The sequence below is a fragment of the Theropithecus gelada genome, chromosome 2 (assembly GCF_003255815.1).
Source record: "Theropithecus gelada isolate Dixy chromosome 2, Tgel_1.0, whole genome shotgun sequence".
In the NCBI taxonomy this organism is placed as follows: Eukaryota; Metazoa; Chordata; class Mammalia; order Primates; family Cercopithecidae; genus Theropithecus; species Theropithecus gelada.
Window position 1 is genome coordinate 25735444 of NC_037669.1, and position 18017 is coordinate 25753460.

The 18017-nt window shown below is 34.4% G+C and overlaps 1 protein-coding gene across 22 annotated transcripts in view; it reads right to left on the reverse strand.

Annotated features, from left to right (window-relative positions):
- CBLB (Cbl proto-oncogene B) overlaps nucleotides 1–18017 on the reverse strand; it is a 214407-nt gene that overhangs the window by 19787 nt on the left and 176603 nt on the right. For 9 of the 22 annotated variants that reach the window (XR_003118095.1, XR_003118094.1, XR_003118093.1 and 6 more), the window contains 4 exons: nucleotides 10214–10360; nucleotides 6618–6712; nucleotides 6373–6504; nucleotides 3341–3481 (listed from right to left, as the gene is read on the reverse strand). Coding sequence is in view for 19 of the 22 variants with exons in the window: in XM_025375676.1 (XP_025231461.1) it covers nucleotides 3341–3481; nucleotides 6373–6504; nucleotides 6618–6712; nucleotides 10214–10360 (515 nt within the window). In the remaining 3 variants the exon portion in view is untranslated. The remainder of the gene's footprint in view (nucleotides 1–3340; nucleotides 3482–6372; nucleotides 6505–6617; nucleotides 6713–10213; nucleotides 10361–18017) is intronic. The other 13 variants (XM_025375667.1, XM_025375677.1, XM_025375681.1 and 10 more) reach the window with 3 other exon arrangements.

Genomic DNA, 18017 nt, shown 5'->3' on the forward strand with positions numbered 1-18017 from the left:
TGATTAGGTACTTAGTATAATATCATAAGAAAATTCAACCTCTTTTCCTAAGACACCTATCATTTGTCTTTAATTAGAAATAATTATTTCCTCAGGAACAAATCTCAATAATGTTTAGAAAACATGTATCATTACACCAGACTAAGATTTCACAGACTGAACAATGAAAACAACAGCAAAATGCTCACAGAGTTGGTTAAATTTAGCAGTCCCTTTTATTTACCTTTTATAGTTCTAAAACTACTGAGTTAAACTTTAGCATTTGTAGCATATTCTTAATAAAGTCAATTCTTAGGGAGAAGAACTGCTATCGAGAATCTTTTACATTTTTTTAGACAGTATAATGTATTAAATACTTTGCAAAACAATACTCAAATGCTCATTTATCGGCCAAAAAAACCTTTATGCTCTATGATACTATGTAACAGCATTAAAATATTAAAATATTTCTTTTGAAAAGGAGGAAAGTTAATATACATGGCTTTAAATTTGAATCAAAATAATTGTCACAATGAAAGACATAAAGGCGCTGGGTGGCTGACGTCTGTAATCCTAGCATTTTGGGAGGCTGAGGCGGGGGGATCACATAAGGCCAGGAGTTTGAGACTAGCCTGGCAAACAGGGTGAAACCCCATCTCTACTAAAAATATAAAAAATTAGCAGAGTGTAGTGTTGCACACCTATAATCCCAGCTACTTAGGGGGCGGAGGCAGGAGAATCACTTGAATCTTGGAGGCAGAGGTTGCAGTGAACTGAGATCGCACCACTGCACACCAGCCTGGGCAACAGAGTGAGACCCTGTCCCCCTCCCCAAAAAAAAAAAAGTCATAAAGGATCTGGTACCAGACTAGAAATTTGTCATGTAAATGACATGAAAGACTGGAAAAGGAAGAAAAAAAGTTGCCTGTTTTTTTTTTTTTAGAAATACTTATTGTAAGAGATGTCAACATTATTTGGAACAGAATTAGAATATGTCCATGTATTAAGAGGGTCAAGAGAGAGTTAACAGGCTTGAAGAACATTGCCCTGACCCCCATGCTAGCCTGACACTCTAAGTTAAGGATAACTGTTGTTGAGCTCTCTGGCAGCCATGCAAACACAAAACAGGCAAATCTATAAAATAAGTAAAACAGTTTATAAAACTTGCATTTTAGCTAATAAGAGGGGACATTTTCATTTTAAACTAGTAATTTTTTGGCAGTTAATCCTGAGGTGTATCTTCATGAAGATTTTTACATAAAAGGAAATGAACAATTAAGATAAAATAAATAAAAACTGTTACAATTAATTCTCTTGACAAAAACAGGTAAAAGTGTATAATTGTGTAAAATATCTCTTCTATTATAGCTCTTTGAGAGCTTGACTTTATTTTTCAAAAATGCCACAACATCAAAGTTTCATCTACTGGGGCTTAAGTTACATATATAAAAGGTGACAGGACAGCCAGAAACTATCCTGAACTTAGCATCAGGAAGTTTAAGTAACTAAGATTTAGAATGACTCATTGTTCTAAAAATTATGTTAAAGTCTATGTATAAGACAAAGTTTTGAATAAGTGGAAAAAAAAAAAGCAAAATATAGCACTGTTGACATGTAGCTATATGAATAAAAGCCTAAGCAGTTATGATATGGTTTGGCTCTGTGTCCCCACTCAAATTTCATTTTGGGTTGTAATCCCCACGTGTTAGGAAAGGAACTGGTGGGAGGTGACTGAATCATGGGGGTGGTTCCCCCATGCTGTTCTCATGATAGTGAGTGCTCATGAGATCTGGTTTTTCATGAATGTCTGGCATTTCCCCTACTTGCTCACTCTTGCACCTGCTGCCATGTAAGACGTGCCTTGCTTCCCCTTCACCTCTGCTGTGATTGCATGTTTTCTGAGGTCTCCCCAGCCACGCAGAACTATGAGTCAATGGAACCTCTTTTCTTTATAAATTACCCAGTCTTGGGTAGTATCTTTATGGCACTGTGAAAACGGACTAATACACTATACTTCCTGCTTGGACTGGAATGGGTTATGACACTAGTGCTTTAATTGGCAGCATCCAGTGAACTCATGAGGTCCCAGAGGTCAGGAGGCATCTATCACAAGTGGATGGCTCAATCAATATTTACTGATGAAAAATTAAGCAGAAGATTATTCTTGAAAAATAAACCACTTTAAGAAAGTGAAGCTGTGTATTCAAGTTGTATGTCCGTAACTTGTGTGTCTTATCAAAACTCTTCAAACTTTCTAAACTATCAAACCAAGTAAAGAAAAAAACACTAAGAAAAACTAATGGTAGACATGACTAATAATCAATTGAGGAAACTGATAAGGGAATCAGTTGGGAATAAAGATTCTCAGGTTTCCATGAGGCATATACGTAGCTAAAGGACAAACTGAGCACTTTTTAAAGATTTTCATGATTTATCTCATGTAGAAATGTAAGGAACTCATGAAAACAAGAATATCTTTACCCTATATTTTCCCAAACCAAGTCCAGGAGGCAAAGGTTTCAGGGCACAGTATCACTAACAGGACAGACTGGAACTGTTAATTAGTATCAGCAGATTCCACATAACAATTTATTTTCTTTTTCCTGATAATTCTAACTAATGCAGCAGATGGTTTATTAAGTCTTCATTTTTATTTCAGATCCTCTTTTGAAATTTTAAAATATACTAATATAAAAAATTAGTTTACTAATATTAAACTAATAAATAATAATTATATAATATATAATATATAAATAAATATTAAATAGCATTAAATAGTTACTAAGAAAAAATTAGTTTTCCTTTGAATACCAATAATTAGTGAGTAGATACACACCGAGGCATTAAAAATATCACAAAAAAATAAAATGCAGCTATTTCAGAAAAACTTCTCTATTCATGTTATAACAATGTAATTTACCAAAATCTTATGTTTTGAACAAAATTATGACACTAAGGCATATCTAGTAAAATTTTAAAAATCTATTAAAAAACATTGCATTGGGAATCAGGAGACAAAGTTTAAATATGTTCCCATTACTATCAGCTTAACCCCTTAGCAGTTCTGGTTCTCAGGGTTGCATTTTGTAACATAAGGAGGTTTCTGGACTGGACAATCTCTATAGCATCATTTCTACATTCTGCAGTTCTTTATTGCTCTTTCCATCTCTCTAATTCTGTTGGCATTAGACCAATCAACTGACAAACAAATGTACCCACAATTGCTACTTTTATAACCCAGGAATTTTTCTGTTCTGTTAGGAAGGTAGAGACTAATGAATCACTAGCATTTATTTGATAGTACGGTTTTGGAAATATTTTTGCTTTAAGTGAATAGTTTTCTTTGGCTTTTCCCTCCTACCTGAAGGAAGAAGAAAAAGATCCTGTCCTGAGGATGGCCGGCTACTGGAGCCAGGAGGTTTTGAATGTTCAATGAGACTATGCCTTGCAGGAGGTGGGGGAGGTGGGAGAGATGGAGGGAGGGCATCAAAAGCATCTTCACCTGCATTTAAAGAAAGGTCGATATCAGCAGCAGAACTTCATTAATCAAAATACACAGCATCAAACAAAAGTAATAACTGATTTTCTCTTGCTGCTTATAAAGAATTTCACTCGCAGGGTTTATCCAGCAGTTCACCAACTTTGATAACGGGATCTCATTATTTTGTGGGAGATTCTGGAGAGAAACACACACACGCATATACATACAAACATACATACATACACATACACATACATATAAACACACCAATGCAAACTTTTTCTATCAGGCCTTTTTGTAAAAACCAGCATTGTAACTTATGAAACAGCTCATAGTTCACTTGTAACCTTTATAATATTAAGACTCAGAATTTGAACTAAAAATTATTATCAGTCACACCATGAAAACAGGATTTTCTGTGTAACAAAAAGAGTTCGCAGCCTTTAATTGGAAAATCACATCAAATACATACAATTTAATGTCACAGAATAGTTTAGATTATCCCATATAGTTTATTCCACTGGATTTTAATTTATTTAACCTAATGTTTCATATATTTGATATGCTGTCAAAATATATATAAAATGTACCTAGAGCAGAGGAATATATTTTTCAATTTATCAGATTTAGCTACAGAAGAACAGCTAAATATAGAAACTTCTCTGGTTCCAAACACTACTTACATTTGCATATTTCCCAGCTTTAATAACTAGAATGTTGCAGCATATTTTTATATCTACTTATTTGTCCCCTGACACACCTTACTATTCTACTCACAGTTTTCATTACCTTGAGTCTTTAAAAAAAAAAAAAAAGCATATGTAATTTTGTAAGCTATCTCAAAATACTTTATGAGACAGGGTATACACAAACACATATTCTAATAATAAAAATTCATGTTTTTAAGTTGAATGATTTAAACATAATAGCATATTTAAAGAAAAATGAGGCTGGATGTCGTGGCTCACGCCTGTAATCTTAACATTTTGGGAGGCCGAGGTGCGTGGATCATGAGGTCAGGAGATCTAGACCATCCTGGCCAACATGGTGAAACCCTGTCTTTTATTTGTATAAAATATAAAATATTAGCTGGGCTTGGTGGTGGGGCACACCTGTAATCCCAGCTACTCTGGAGGCTGAGGCAGGAGAATGGCATGATCCCGGGAGGCGCAGCTTGCAGTGAGCTGCGATTGTGCCACTGCACTCCAGCCTGGCGACAGAGCAAGACTACGTCTCAAAAAAAAAAAAAAAAAAAAAAAAAGATATTATTGTTGACTGAACTTGCTTTAGAAAAAATTTGCAGAATAATTTCTTCAATCATCATATTTTTCTTATTAACATATCTGAAGATGCAGGAGAGAGTTTTGCTATCATTTTAACTTTTAGCTATTTCCCACATTATCATATTTATTCAAATCTTTTTTCAGCCCTTAAACATCAGGCACCATGCCAGGGTCATGCATGATATGAAAATCAAAATTATAAGGCTCTGACTCAAGGAGCTGAGATTCCATGAAAGGAGCTTAAGAAAAAGCTCACAAATAGGTATGAGTTACAGGTGAAAGTGTTCGATTGGTCCCATAAAAGAGACATATGCATTGGATGAAGAAAGAGAAATGTAGACAAGCAGTATTCAGTGAAGTATTGAAGAACAGAAAGTACTGGGATATCAGAAGGCTCAAAAATTTATTTGTCAAATGCAAGGGCAGGATCGTCTAAGTAGAGTAAATAGTATGAAGAAAAAATGACATGCACAAGAAGACCTAAAAAAAGGCCAACATAAAAAGACAGGTTGGAGAATCTATCTTCTTTGTCTTATAAAGTAGTCACCCATCCACATATAGCTATTTAAATTTAGTGAAAAGTCAGTTCCATAACCACATTTAACCCATATGCAAATATACAGATCCCTTACATCACCACAGAAAGCTTTATTGAACAATGCTTATCCAGGTGATGAAGATCTGGGTAATATGTCTAAAACCAGTGCGCAGAAAGAAGTGGAAGGGAGAGAAAGACTGTAGGTAAGAAAGTTAGGAGGCTTTTATAATCGATGTAGATGGGAATACAGTCCTGAACTACAGAGTGAACAGGAGCAAAAGATACTGCTATTGTGTCATTCAAAATACTAGTCAGTGGTACTTGTGAGAAAATGGAAGGGTTCATTTCGTATTTCTGGTGGCCTAACAGCCAATTCAGAAAAGCTTGTAAATTGATTTTCTTCAGATATTATTTTATGTTACAATGACTTGTTATTGTGAAGCCTTATGTAAGGTGTGCAGACATTCTAACTGTCTTCTAAAAACAGGATGAGATGCTTCTTAATTAATGAAATTAACAGTGACACTGGCACCAGTCAACTTCAACATACATACATACCTACGTGTACCTTCACCTGTGGATACACACAAATACACATAGGATGTTTCTTCATATTATAATTTGAAACAAGGAAACTGAGAGTTTTTTGAATGTGTCATAGTTGTAATGATTAGAATAAAACAGAATTTATTATCAGTTCTCTACTTATAACTATTTAATTTTGTATAATTTAATTAGCATAAGTGGAACTGCTCATGCTACAAGAAAAGCAAGTTCATATTCATTAAGAATTATTATACTTAAAGAAAATCTGAACACTTCAAGTCATCACTTCAAAACTACTAGAGCACAAAGCTCTCATGTGTTTTTAGACTACATTTAGTATGGACAAAACAACTTGCTTAAAACCATCTACATGGAGTAATGTTCTCGTGAACTTGGGAGTCACCATCCCTGGAGAAACCATTCTAATTTCAGGCACATTCACAACCCAGTGAGTCTGTGTTATAGTGAACTCTGAATTCTGAAAATTCTGAAATTAAGAGAAGAAGGAGAGGTGGGTTGTTTAAAATGTTTTTAAAGGTTTCAACCTAATGGAGGGATGAGAAGATCATAATCAGAGGGCGTCCTGTTGAGTGAAGAACCATGCTTTGGATTGTCCCGAGTTGGAGGCCTGGCAGGTGGTAATGGCACTGGATCAGAGGCTGAATCAAAAACATCTCCTAGAGGATAACACAAAACCTTAATGTATTTTCAGTACAATGGCATGAAATTTTGCCTTTAAATTCTGACCATTAAGATGTACATCACAAAGGAAATTATATTCTATACGTACCCTTTAAATATATGCCTAAGTCAGGGATGTTTGATTTCTTCTCTGAAGATGGACCATGTGTTCCATTCAGTATACAGTGACCATTATCACAAGACCTAAAGGACAGTTCACAATAAAATCATATAAGGAGAATATTTTCCAATGAAAAGTAATTCAAGAGGTAGAGGGAACTAGAATTCCTGCTCATTTAATAAAGTTTGAACATATATTTTCTTTTCTGGAAAAATTATCAGTAATAACATCAAGATACTCCTTATTTTAAAATGTAGAAGTAAATATCTGAAGGAACACAGTCTCTTTTTGTAAACTATAACCAAGAATTACAAGGGCCACAAAAATTGTTGATATCCTAAACACATATGTAAAATTAACTTATCTCTGTGGAAGAATTCAATAGAACCTGGTCAAGTTTTTGAAGTAAAAAAAGAAGTATGTGCCAAGGCAAAACATATAGCAGTCTCAATGACTTCATTATTTGTTGATAGTATTTAATATCACATTTTTGCTTCTATAACGGAAAATTTCCTTATTTAAAAATAAGCTACAGCCCATAAAAGAAGAAAAACTATTAAACTTTCAGTAATTCCATTATAATTCTGACAGGAACATTCAAAGAACTAGAGCCTGTGGTACTATTTCACCACTGCCAAGAACAAAATTCTGGTCCTCTGACACTGCAAAAAATGACTTTAGCAAAGGCCTCGGGTACATGACAAGCACAGTATTTTAATGTGTTTGTAAAGGGTACTACTCACTAGAAAAGTATGCTTCAGTTGTTGGGGCTTTTTTTGTTTTGTTGTGCATGTGTGTCTGTGTGTTGCAAAGGCTGGAGTGCAGTGGCACGATCTTGGCTTACTGCAACCTCCGCCTATCAGGTTCAAGCAATTCCCATGCCTTAGCCTCCCAAGTAGCTGGGATTGCAAGTATGCATCATCACGCCCAGCCAATTTATTTTTATTTTTTAGTAGAGACAGGGTTTTGCCATGTTGCCCAGGCGGTCTCAAACTCCTGGCCGCAAATGATCTCCCCACCTCAGCCTCCCAAAGGAGGCTGGGATTACAGGTGTGAGCCACTTCACCCAGCCGAATTGTTGGTATTAATTCTTTGGAATCATACTGTGAACACAATGGCTAAAATTGGGCCATGGGAAGATAGCAGCAAGAAGAGAAGATAGGGAGCATATTTTGCTTCAGTATATAGCTCTATAACAATCAACTGACAAAGAGCTATAGAAATCAGAGTTTACATTTTACTTTCCTCTGATTTACTCTGAATTTTTAGAGCAAAGTAAAAGTGCATATGTAATGGAGGAGATGGTGGATATTTGAATAGATAATGCAAGAATGCTTCATCTGAAATTCATTTCTATTCTCTCTGGTGGCCACTTCTCTTTAAGGGGCCAGATATAGTTCATTTAAAAATAGTTATCACGTATTGAACCTTCATAACAATAATGGATTTTTACTGAAATTAAATTGAATTATTCATTTACTGTGTCACTTTTTCTACATATTGACAATTCACTTCTCCTGATGTTCTAAAGGGGGAAAAATACACACAGGGAAAGAAAGAGTTAAGCTTAAAGAGCTCTTTGGAGAGGACGAAAGAAGATACTTCATCCATCAGCTTTCAAGAACAAATTAGATAAAGAATTCACTCCAATTACATTTAGGGATTATCAACATTTATTACTCTTCTGTAACAATAGAAAAATGGTAATGATGGTTATAATTCAAATTTATTTTCAAGATTTGGGCGCTCTGCCACAAAAAAACTCATCCAATATGATGTAACAATTAAAATTTAACGCATTAAAATATACTCCTCACTTATTCAGCAATGAAAAAAAAAAAAGACTCCCAAAGAGACCAAAAAAGCTCATCCTACTTTAGTTTTTAAAAATTACTGCACATTTGTAAGAGCCAAAGAACTGAAAATTGTAACAACTTATATTTGATGAGAAGGAATATCTTTTGTTCTCAAATACATCACTAGCTACTTGGTTCTTCTGATACATAAAATTACCTCCTCGTTATTTCTTTGTCTTCTCAATGATACTATTTTATCAACAAATTTCTTATTTAAACACCAGCAATAGCAAGGAGTGTTTAGGTTCTTGCTTTAAAAAAAATAAAGTCCTGCGGTGTAGACTGTTAATTCTGGGTAATAATTCAGCAGAATGTTGATAATTCTAACCAAGGTCACTTATTAAGACAGACATCTGCTTAAAATGAAAATGTGCTTCTCTTTCCAAGTGCTGCATTTTCTACCTCAGTGAGATGCCTGAAGAAACACATTAAAACATTTTTTAGTTTTTCATTGGAAAAGAAGGGAACACCGTACTTATAAAATGTTTTCAGTTGATTGACTTGACCTCAAAAGGAAAAGGCACACTAAGTAAAGATGGCACAGAGGACTGAAGTAATTGCCATCTCCCCTATCCTTCAGTCAGTCCTGGAGAGATGCTGGAATGCAGGGCCAACAGCAGTACTGGAGTCCTATTCTAGGTGCCAAGTATGGCCCCAGGAATGTTATACAAAGGAAAGCAGAACTCAGAAACTAAATTTTGAAGCTGAGAGTACAGAGTACCTCATACATGTCAGTTAGGTAAAACAAACAAACGCAGAAATATGAGACTTCAGTTTATAAATTCAATAATATAAATGCAGACTCATGCTTTTACTTAAAGATAAATTAATATTTCAATACAAACAACACATTATTAATAACTCTTATTTACCTTAATGGGGCTTCCAAGTCAAAGACCAAGGCTATCCCCATGTAAGTGAGAATAAGCAAACAAAAGTAACAAAAAACCCCCATTATTCCTCACATTTTTTTTTTTTTTGAAACAGTGTCTAGCTCTCTCGCCCAGGCTGGAGTACAGTGGTGCGGTCTCGGATCACTGCAACCTCCGCCTCCCGGGTTCAAGCAATTCTCATGCTTCAGCCTCCTGAGTAGCTGGGACTACAGGCGCCCGCCACCACGCCCGGTTAATTTTTGTATTTTTAGTAGAGACAGAGTTTCACCATGTTGGTCAGGCTGGTCTCGAACTTCTGACCTCATGATCCTCCCACCTCAGCCTCCCAAAGTGCTAGGATTACAAGCGTGAGCCACCGCACCTAGCCTATTCCTCACATTCTTATTTGATCTGAAGGAAGGTAAAACAGCACTTGATAGAAAAACAAAAAGTTAAGGGAAACAACTTGGTATTTGTTCCCATTCTTCAAAATCTGAATAGAAGTAGGTAGCAAGTACATCAAGAAGGAAAATGAAAATAAATTATACTAGTCTTTACATTATGAAGAAAAATTCTAAGGAAGGTCAGAATAATACATTAGTTTCTGAGCACTAATTTTTTCTTCATGAGATACATGCTTAGAACTGATCAAATAAAGTGACTTCCTGATTAATGAGAAATCTGCATCTTTTAGTTTTCTTTAGAAGTAATGCAGGGAATGGTATACAGGAAGAGAAGGCTTTGAGCTTGAAATCAAGGATTTTTAACTAGACGTAAATCAATTGTTTAAAAACAAACGTTGCAAATGATAATGCTTATGCAGATCTAAGTGGCAAAAAGCTGCCCGTATTCTTACCGAACAGGAGGTTTTACATTATGACAATGAGATGGTTGTGAATTCAGGGAAACAGGGTGGGATGAAGGAATCTTGTATTCATCATCATCTTCCTCTACTGGGTCTCTTGTTTTCTCTGAAAGAGAATTTGCTAACGGACCAGTACACCTACCAGGGGAAAAAAAATCCAATCTAGTTTAAGCATAATATTCAAAACAGGCAAGTCTGATGTGACATATTCAAGTCAAAGAAGCTACTTTATCACTTATGTTCATTATTCAATTACAGGGTATCATCTGAGAAGCTGTTCTTATATTAAATACAAATGAAAAGGATTTTCAATCTTTTGTTAAGACTCTTGATGGGATAAAAGAATTTTCATCCTTACAATTTTAAATGGCACAATAGGAAAAACTAGTAACCTGTTGAATAAAATAAAAAGATGTTGGATTCGTAAGATAAAATGTATAAATTTATTCAAACCAAAGCTATTAAAATATTAATATTTTATCTCAATTTAAATTAAATGGGTAAAGTATGATGTTAAAATAATAAGCATGGTAGTTTTATATATTAAAGAAGTCTTTACAGAATGGTCAAACTTTTTGTCTCCTGTGAGTATTATTTATAGTTGGAAAAATATCCAGTTTAATTCTATAAAACTTAACTATCCTGTGAAATTATAGTTGAAGTTGTTAGGTTTTTCTTCCTACAAACAACTGAGAGCTAAAAATGAATGGAATGATTAGATGTAGATAATGAGATAACTTGTTTTTAAGTCTTTGAAGTAGAGTACATTATTTTTATGGCTTAGATTCCCTGGCTAAATAAAAGAGAATTAAAACGAGTAAAACCATCATCTCATATCAAAAATATTAAGGATTTCACTTATCCATAAGAGTAAATAAACCAAATAAAACAAACCCAAACAAATAGGCAAACATAAACATAATGTTTTTCATAGCTGTTGCTACTGGAGTTTAACCCTGGCTGAAGCCAATGAAAAATGCCAAAGCAGAAATGCACAAACTCAACCTGATTCACTTTAGGAAGACGAACTAGTTTGCAAGGCATTGCAAATACACTAATCATCATGAACCTCATGAGAAATCTGTTCAATTTAAAAAGGAAAAAAAAAACCCAAAAAACAAAAAACTAAGTGACTGCAATTTTGAAGCACCTTCTGTAGAGGGAGCAAGAGGCCTTCGGTATATTAAACAAACATACTTGAATTAACATTCATTTTTATTCCTTTTTATTAGTTAGAACGGAAACAATTTTAGGGGCTTTTCTTTGCGAACATTACAAGAAGGCATTTTGAAAAATCAAAAGATTCAAGTTTCAAAGATATTATCTAAGTCTCTAAGACATTCAAAGATCAAAGAAAAACTAAGATTTTTCAAATACAATACCTATCTTTGAAAAAAATTTCAATACTGATCTTTAAATTCTTGTTGTTTCAGCAACCTTAGAATTCACATGAGCTTTACAGGAAGACAAAAGCACAGTGATATAGTGACAAAAGGTCCAATGTCACTACCTACAGCATAACCTAAGGGCCTTAATAATAATCTATTATTACACCTATTATGGTTTAATTTTGGAGGATTTACTTTCCAATTAAAGGAAGTTAAGTATATGGGCTGCAAAGTGGTGATCTGATGGCACTGGAGCTGGGAGGGACTTATAATATTACTTCTCCATAAATTCCTGTAAACACAGACATCAATTTAGCTAAGTCAAGGACCAGAATGGGTTCTATTATCAAATGAAATGAGAAATAAATACTGTACATCCTTTCTATGCCTAAGATATTTTCATTTATAATGAATCCCTTTCTATGCAATTCAAGCATACACTATGTAAAAAGAAAACAGTATTTCTCACTAAACATTCAACAACTATTCAATATCAGAAATGTTCTAACATCTGCCTGTTGCAGGTTCCCTCCAAAGATTTAAGTTTCCAAAGAAGCAGTTCATTATGAGTCAACAATGGACACTTTTTTTTTTTTTTTTTTTTTTTTTGAGACGGAGTCTCGCTCACAGCCCAGGCTGGAGTGCTGTGGCCGGATCTCAGCTCACTGCAAGCTCCGCCTCCCGGGTTCCCGCCATTCTCCTGTCTCAGCCTCCCGAGTAGCTGGGACTACAGGCGCCCGCCACCTCGCCCGGCTAAGTTTTCGTATTTTTTAGTAGAGACAGGGTTTCACCGTGTCAGCCAGGATGGTCTCGATCTCCTGACCTCGTGATCCGCCCGTCTCAGCCTCCCAAAGTGCTGGGATTACAGGCTTGAGCCACCGCGCCCGGCCAACAATGGACACTTTTTAAAATCACATATGTTGCGGCTAATTTGATATTTTACTTTCATTGATAGACAATTTCTCGAGTAATTTCCCCCATTTGTGGCTTTGCCACAAATCAGTAGAGTATTTCCGAATGAAGTGAAAAGCAAAGCTCATCTAATACTTCATGGAGATAAGGCTTATTGCTAAAACTTACTAGTATAAATTGTTAGCTTAAATGGATTTTAGAGAATTATATCTAGAAGTGAAAAAATAGTCTTCAAGTGGTGTTTGTATATAAATATGAAAAAAATACTTAGGTGTCCCATTTATCACCTTTTTAACAAAGTTCTAAAGATTCAGATTTTATTTTTCTGCTTATGGTTTTTAATAAAAATTGTTAATATCAGTATGATAGTCTATTTAGATTAGAAATAAGCCAATTTATAAGAATAACATTCCAGTGTGTTTTATTTAAGATTACATGGTTTTTATTAAAAAGTAATCTTATCCAGTTCTGGAAAAAAAATGGTTTCTATCACAAAAAATAACATAAGAGGATGGTACAAATGAGGTAAAGAAGATGTATATAAAATAACAAAATAAAGAACTAAAGTCATGTAACTAATTACACCATCTGGAATGACACGTGGGGTTTTATTTTCCTCTACAAACTCATTCAAAAAACAGGTTTAATTTTACTTGTTACTAAATAACTGGCAAAATAATTAGATTTATAATTAGTCATTATCTATTAATATATACAACATTTGGCAGTAGAAAAAAATTCTATCTTGCGGGGCATGGGACAATTTTCAGTCACTGACTAAACTTACGGGAAATTTTTAGGATACCAGAGGAATAAAGCTGAACAAATGGTATTGGCTGACTCCACATTAAAGCCTACCATTACACTTATTACTGCAATCCCTTTATATTCTCATCCTACATTCACAGAATGTTCTGCACTGTTGCTGTTATTACTGAGTTAATACTCTGGTAATACATAGAGACACACACTCTCAAAGATGCACAGTCACCCTCCCCAGAACCTGGACATTTTATTAAATTCATAGTGTTAGCTATTTGAGCCTTCAGTGATAAATACTTTCATCTTCTACATATGCACATTTGAAACAAACCAGGAAACAGGTGAATTTTCAGGCCAGCACAGGAGATAGTATCCAATGCTATGCTTAATTAGTAAGCTTGTTTTCTACACATAAGGATCTATCTTCCTTTAATAGTATCTGAAGGCAAGTAATGAAAAATATCTTCTGTTATAATCTTTAGAGCTTGCCCTATACATTATTCCATATTTCTTAATTACATTATCCCAATCCTAACAGGGAAAATGTCTAATTCAAATAAATAGTCCAGAGAAGAGACAAAACAAAATATAGCTGTATTTGAAATGATTTTTGCACATGTGCCACATATAAATCATTTCCTCAAAACACTAAATTTTATCATATACATGCTAATTTTGAAGGGTCTTTCATGACATCAAAAACATCTGTGTGGTATACTGTCAAGCTTTAAGATAAGCTTTACTTATAAGCATTTTCACTAACTTGTTTGTAAATCGGAGCAACAGATTTGAAGTTGCTTTGTACTTGTGTTCTATCCAGCTTCTGTGCTCTTCACACAGATAACCTCTTGGTTTGCTCCCTTACTTCCTTCAAGATTCTGTTCAAATATTAGCCTTTCAGAGAGGTCTTTCCTAATGACCTCATCTAAGTATAAACCTCTCTATCATTATTTATCCTCTTCCCTGCTTATTTTTCCTCCTAGCACTTACCACTAGCTGACAATATACAATATAGTTACTTGTTTACTTTCTCTTCTCTCTAACTAGAACTTAAATTCCAAAGAGGATAAAGGATTTTATCTTGTACACACTGAACCTCTAGTCAGTAAAGCAACTGAATGAAAATATGACAGTTAGGTGAAATTTGTATTCTCTGTTTACGGAACCAAAAATGTAAGCACTTATCTCCTTAGGAAAATATATATTATAAGAATATATATTCATAAAAATAGATAATACCACTTCTAACAACAAAAAAACCTTTCTTACAAAAATGCAAACCAAGTAATATTGGTTCATGGGTATTTGAAAGCCTAAGTTTAATATGCCAAAAGTACAAAAGGTCCATCTCTAAAAGACAAGGCACACACACACACAAAAATTCTTTAAAAAAAAAAAAAAAAAAAAAAAAGATATTCCTCAGCATTTCAGAACATTATCTTACCTGGAAGTAATTACTCCATTATTACTTGTAATAATGCCTCTGTTCATTTGCCAAACTATTGTGTGTCAAGTAAAATAAATATTTCCTTAACTATTCAGAGTATCATTTAGTTTTAATTTTGAAAAATCAAATTATTTCAAAATAAATATAATTTAGTAAATAAATAATGTAAACTATAAAGTAAAAAGAATCCACATAGGATTACTTTGTTCTCCCTCCAAAACAGTAATTACCCATGTTTCTAGGATTTACTTAAAATTTTGTATTTATAGCTAAGTGTCAAAGATGTTAAGCAGAAACCATTTAGAAAAAAACATTACTTTAGAAAAAAGCATCATTTTAGAAAAATTAAGTATATAGATACAAGTAATTTCAGATTGCTTTTACAACAGTATATTTTTTAGAAGTAAATTTCATACTCTTCTAGGTCTCAAGACAAATTACACAATAAAAGTCAAATAACTGCAAAGATACAGTTTAACAGGAAAGGAAACACTATCACAGAGCACTCTCTGACATCACGTAAATGGAAATCAGTAAACAGTATCAAATATTTAACAATACTATTTCTGTAAATATGTATAACAACATAGTATAAATATAAAGGTAAATGCTAGCTTTGATGTTCTTGGATTTAACTTTGGAGTTTTCAACATTTGTGAGAACTAGAGAAGTGTATGTTTGGTAGCAACGTGTAATTTTTGCTTTGGCCTGATTTTGAAACATGCACCAAGAGTCTAAGATGGAAATGAATTCTCAAACATCCGACGTTCTTATTTCTGTGAGTGGCATTTTGCTAAGACCTCTGTTCTAAGACGATCCAGAACCAGGACTCTCGACTCACTGTTAGGTTGCCAGGTTTGCCATCAGTATTCTTTAAAAAAACACACTGTATAAAACCTAAAAAGTTGAATCTCAAAAGGATTTTGAAGATAATTTAAGTTAAACAGATCCTCTCTTCTATCAGATGGGGAAAGGCCAGAGAAGTTACCCCGTTAAAAATAAGACAAAAGCTGTGGTGGTTCATGCCTGTAATTCCAGCACTCTGGGAGGCCGAGGCAGGCGGATCACAAAGTCAGGAGTTCGAGACCAGCCTGGCCAATATGGTGAAACCCCATCTCTACTAAAAATAAAAAAATTAGCCGGGCATGGTGGCGGGTGACTGTAGTCCCAGCTACTTAGAAGGCTGAGGCGGAAGAATGGCTCGAACCCAGGAGACAGAGGTTGCAGTGAGCCGAGATCGCGCCACCGCACTCCAGCCTGGGTGACAGAGTGAGACTCTATCTCAAAAAAAAAAAAACAAAACAACAAAAAAGACAAATACTTAATGGCGGAGTCAGGTGTGGTACACAGTCTGATTTTATTCTACTGTTCACATCAGCATTCCATGCTGGTTTTATAATAAACACAGTGTATAACTAAACAACTAAGAAAAATGCTTATGATAATGTTAAGAAAGGAGGGCATAAAATTATCTCTACAATATAATCTAAACAAGGTATAAACAAGTTTAAACAAAAAAGTCAAAATGTTAAAACTCTAGACATTGATATTTAGCATCTGCGTATGCTTATACTTATGTATCTCACTTTTTTCTTTTTTATATACTTTGCATATTGTCTACAATGAACAACTGCTACCCACAGAATCAGAAACAAAAATAAACTGGAGAGATAAATGTGCCATTAAAAGCTAACATTTGTATTGCTAACTATGGCTGACATGCAGCATGCCAAATTGAAAACTAATTTGCTGGTAAGCGTGCACTGTTAAAATATTACTCTAAGTGAAACAACTGCACTGTTTCTGAGTGAAAAATCAAGAGTAAATAGGGAGAAAGTATGACTAATTTTAGATGCACTTACAAATTGAAGTATTAGAAAAAATACATTTTACTATGAATTTGTTATTCTTGCTTCATTTACAGGAGAAGCAGGTATTTAATGTTAAATACAAATGAAGCAAACTGCAACTTCCAGCTTGCTTGCCAATATGAATTTAATAAACAGAATGTGAAAATTTAATCTCTAATTAGCAAGATTTCATTTTCTAATGTTTTCTGAGTTATGAGAGGTAATTGAGCTTAGATGTTTTATTACATGCACATATATCCAGAGTTCATTTAGGGCTAGAATATCATCACATGTTGTCACTGATTTAGAGCCTACTACGCAGAGTATGTGTAATTGCTTCCAACTCCTATGTCTGCTAAATACCTGGCAGTTCCAAGAGAAGTTCCCACTGGAGAATGATCTAATTCGCTGAGTTTCCCACCATCCCCTGAACGATGTCAAATTTCACACCCTTGTTTTTTCTCATATGCTGCCTTTCCCAATTGTGCGTGTACTTCATGAGTCAGGAAATGGCCATCCCTCCATGAAACATCCTTCATTCACAAAGGCTGTAACAGCCTCTCCTCCAAACTCATTTGAAACTACTAAGTTAGCATTATAAATGTTAGTGCATACCATTCTCTAGTGATTTCATATATGTTAATGTTATTTTCCAAAGCAGACTGTAAATTTCTTGGGGGCTGGGATCTACCTTATTTTTCGTTTGCATTGATATGTATAGTGGGAGTTCAGTGAACTGCAGATGAAGGAATGAAGAAGCTCTAAGACTTTCAATTGGAAATAAGGACCTCAGCAGATAAAATTTAAATCAACTGACCAAGCATCCACGTATCCTCTGTGTACTTACTTACTATATGCAAATCATTTACTTAGTATACATCAAATACAGTAAGATGTCATGGGAGATACAGAACACAGTTTTTGCCCTCAAAGTCTTGTAATCTTTTCAATTGGAGAGCCACATTAAAATCAGAAAACAGTATGGCAGAGTATATAATTAAATGAGTAGAAAATAAACTGCAGGAAGAGGAATGTGAATCAGTCTTAACCACTACAATTGAAGAAGTCACAGATCATTTCACAAAGAAATACAGTCTGAGATACGGACCTTTAGGATAAAGATTAGGAAAAGGTAAAGTACAGGAGGAACAGCATAAAAATCTCAGAAAGCCAGAAAAAACAATCCAGATAAAATTACAGGGCAAGTATTAGGAATCACTGAACAATATTTTAGTTGGGTAAAATTCTGTAGGATCTTACTGTTAGCAGAAGAGTATAGAATTAATTTAATAGAAAAAGGGAAACAATGCTGGTTTTTGAGTGGGAAAGTGACCGGGGGAAGGCAGAATTTAAATTAAATGAACTCAGTTGCAGTGAACAAAATACACTGAAGAAAAGGCAGACATCCTGACTTCATATAAAGAGCAGGAAAATTA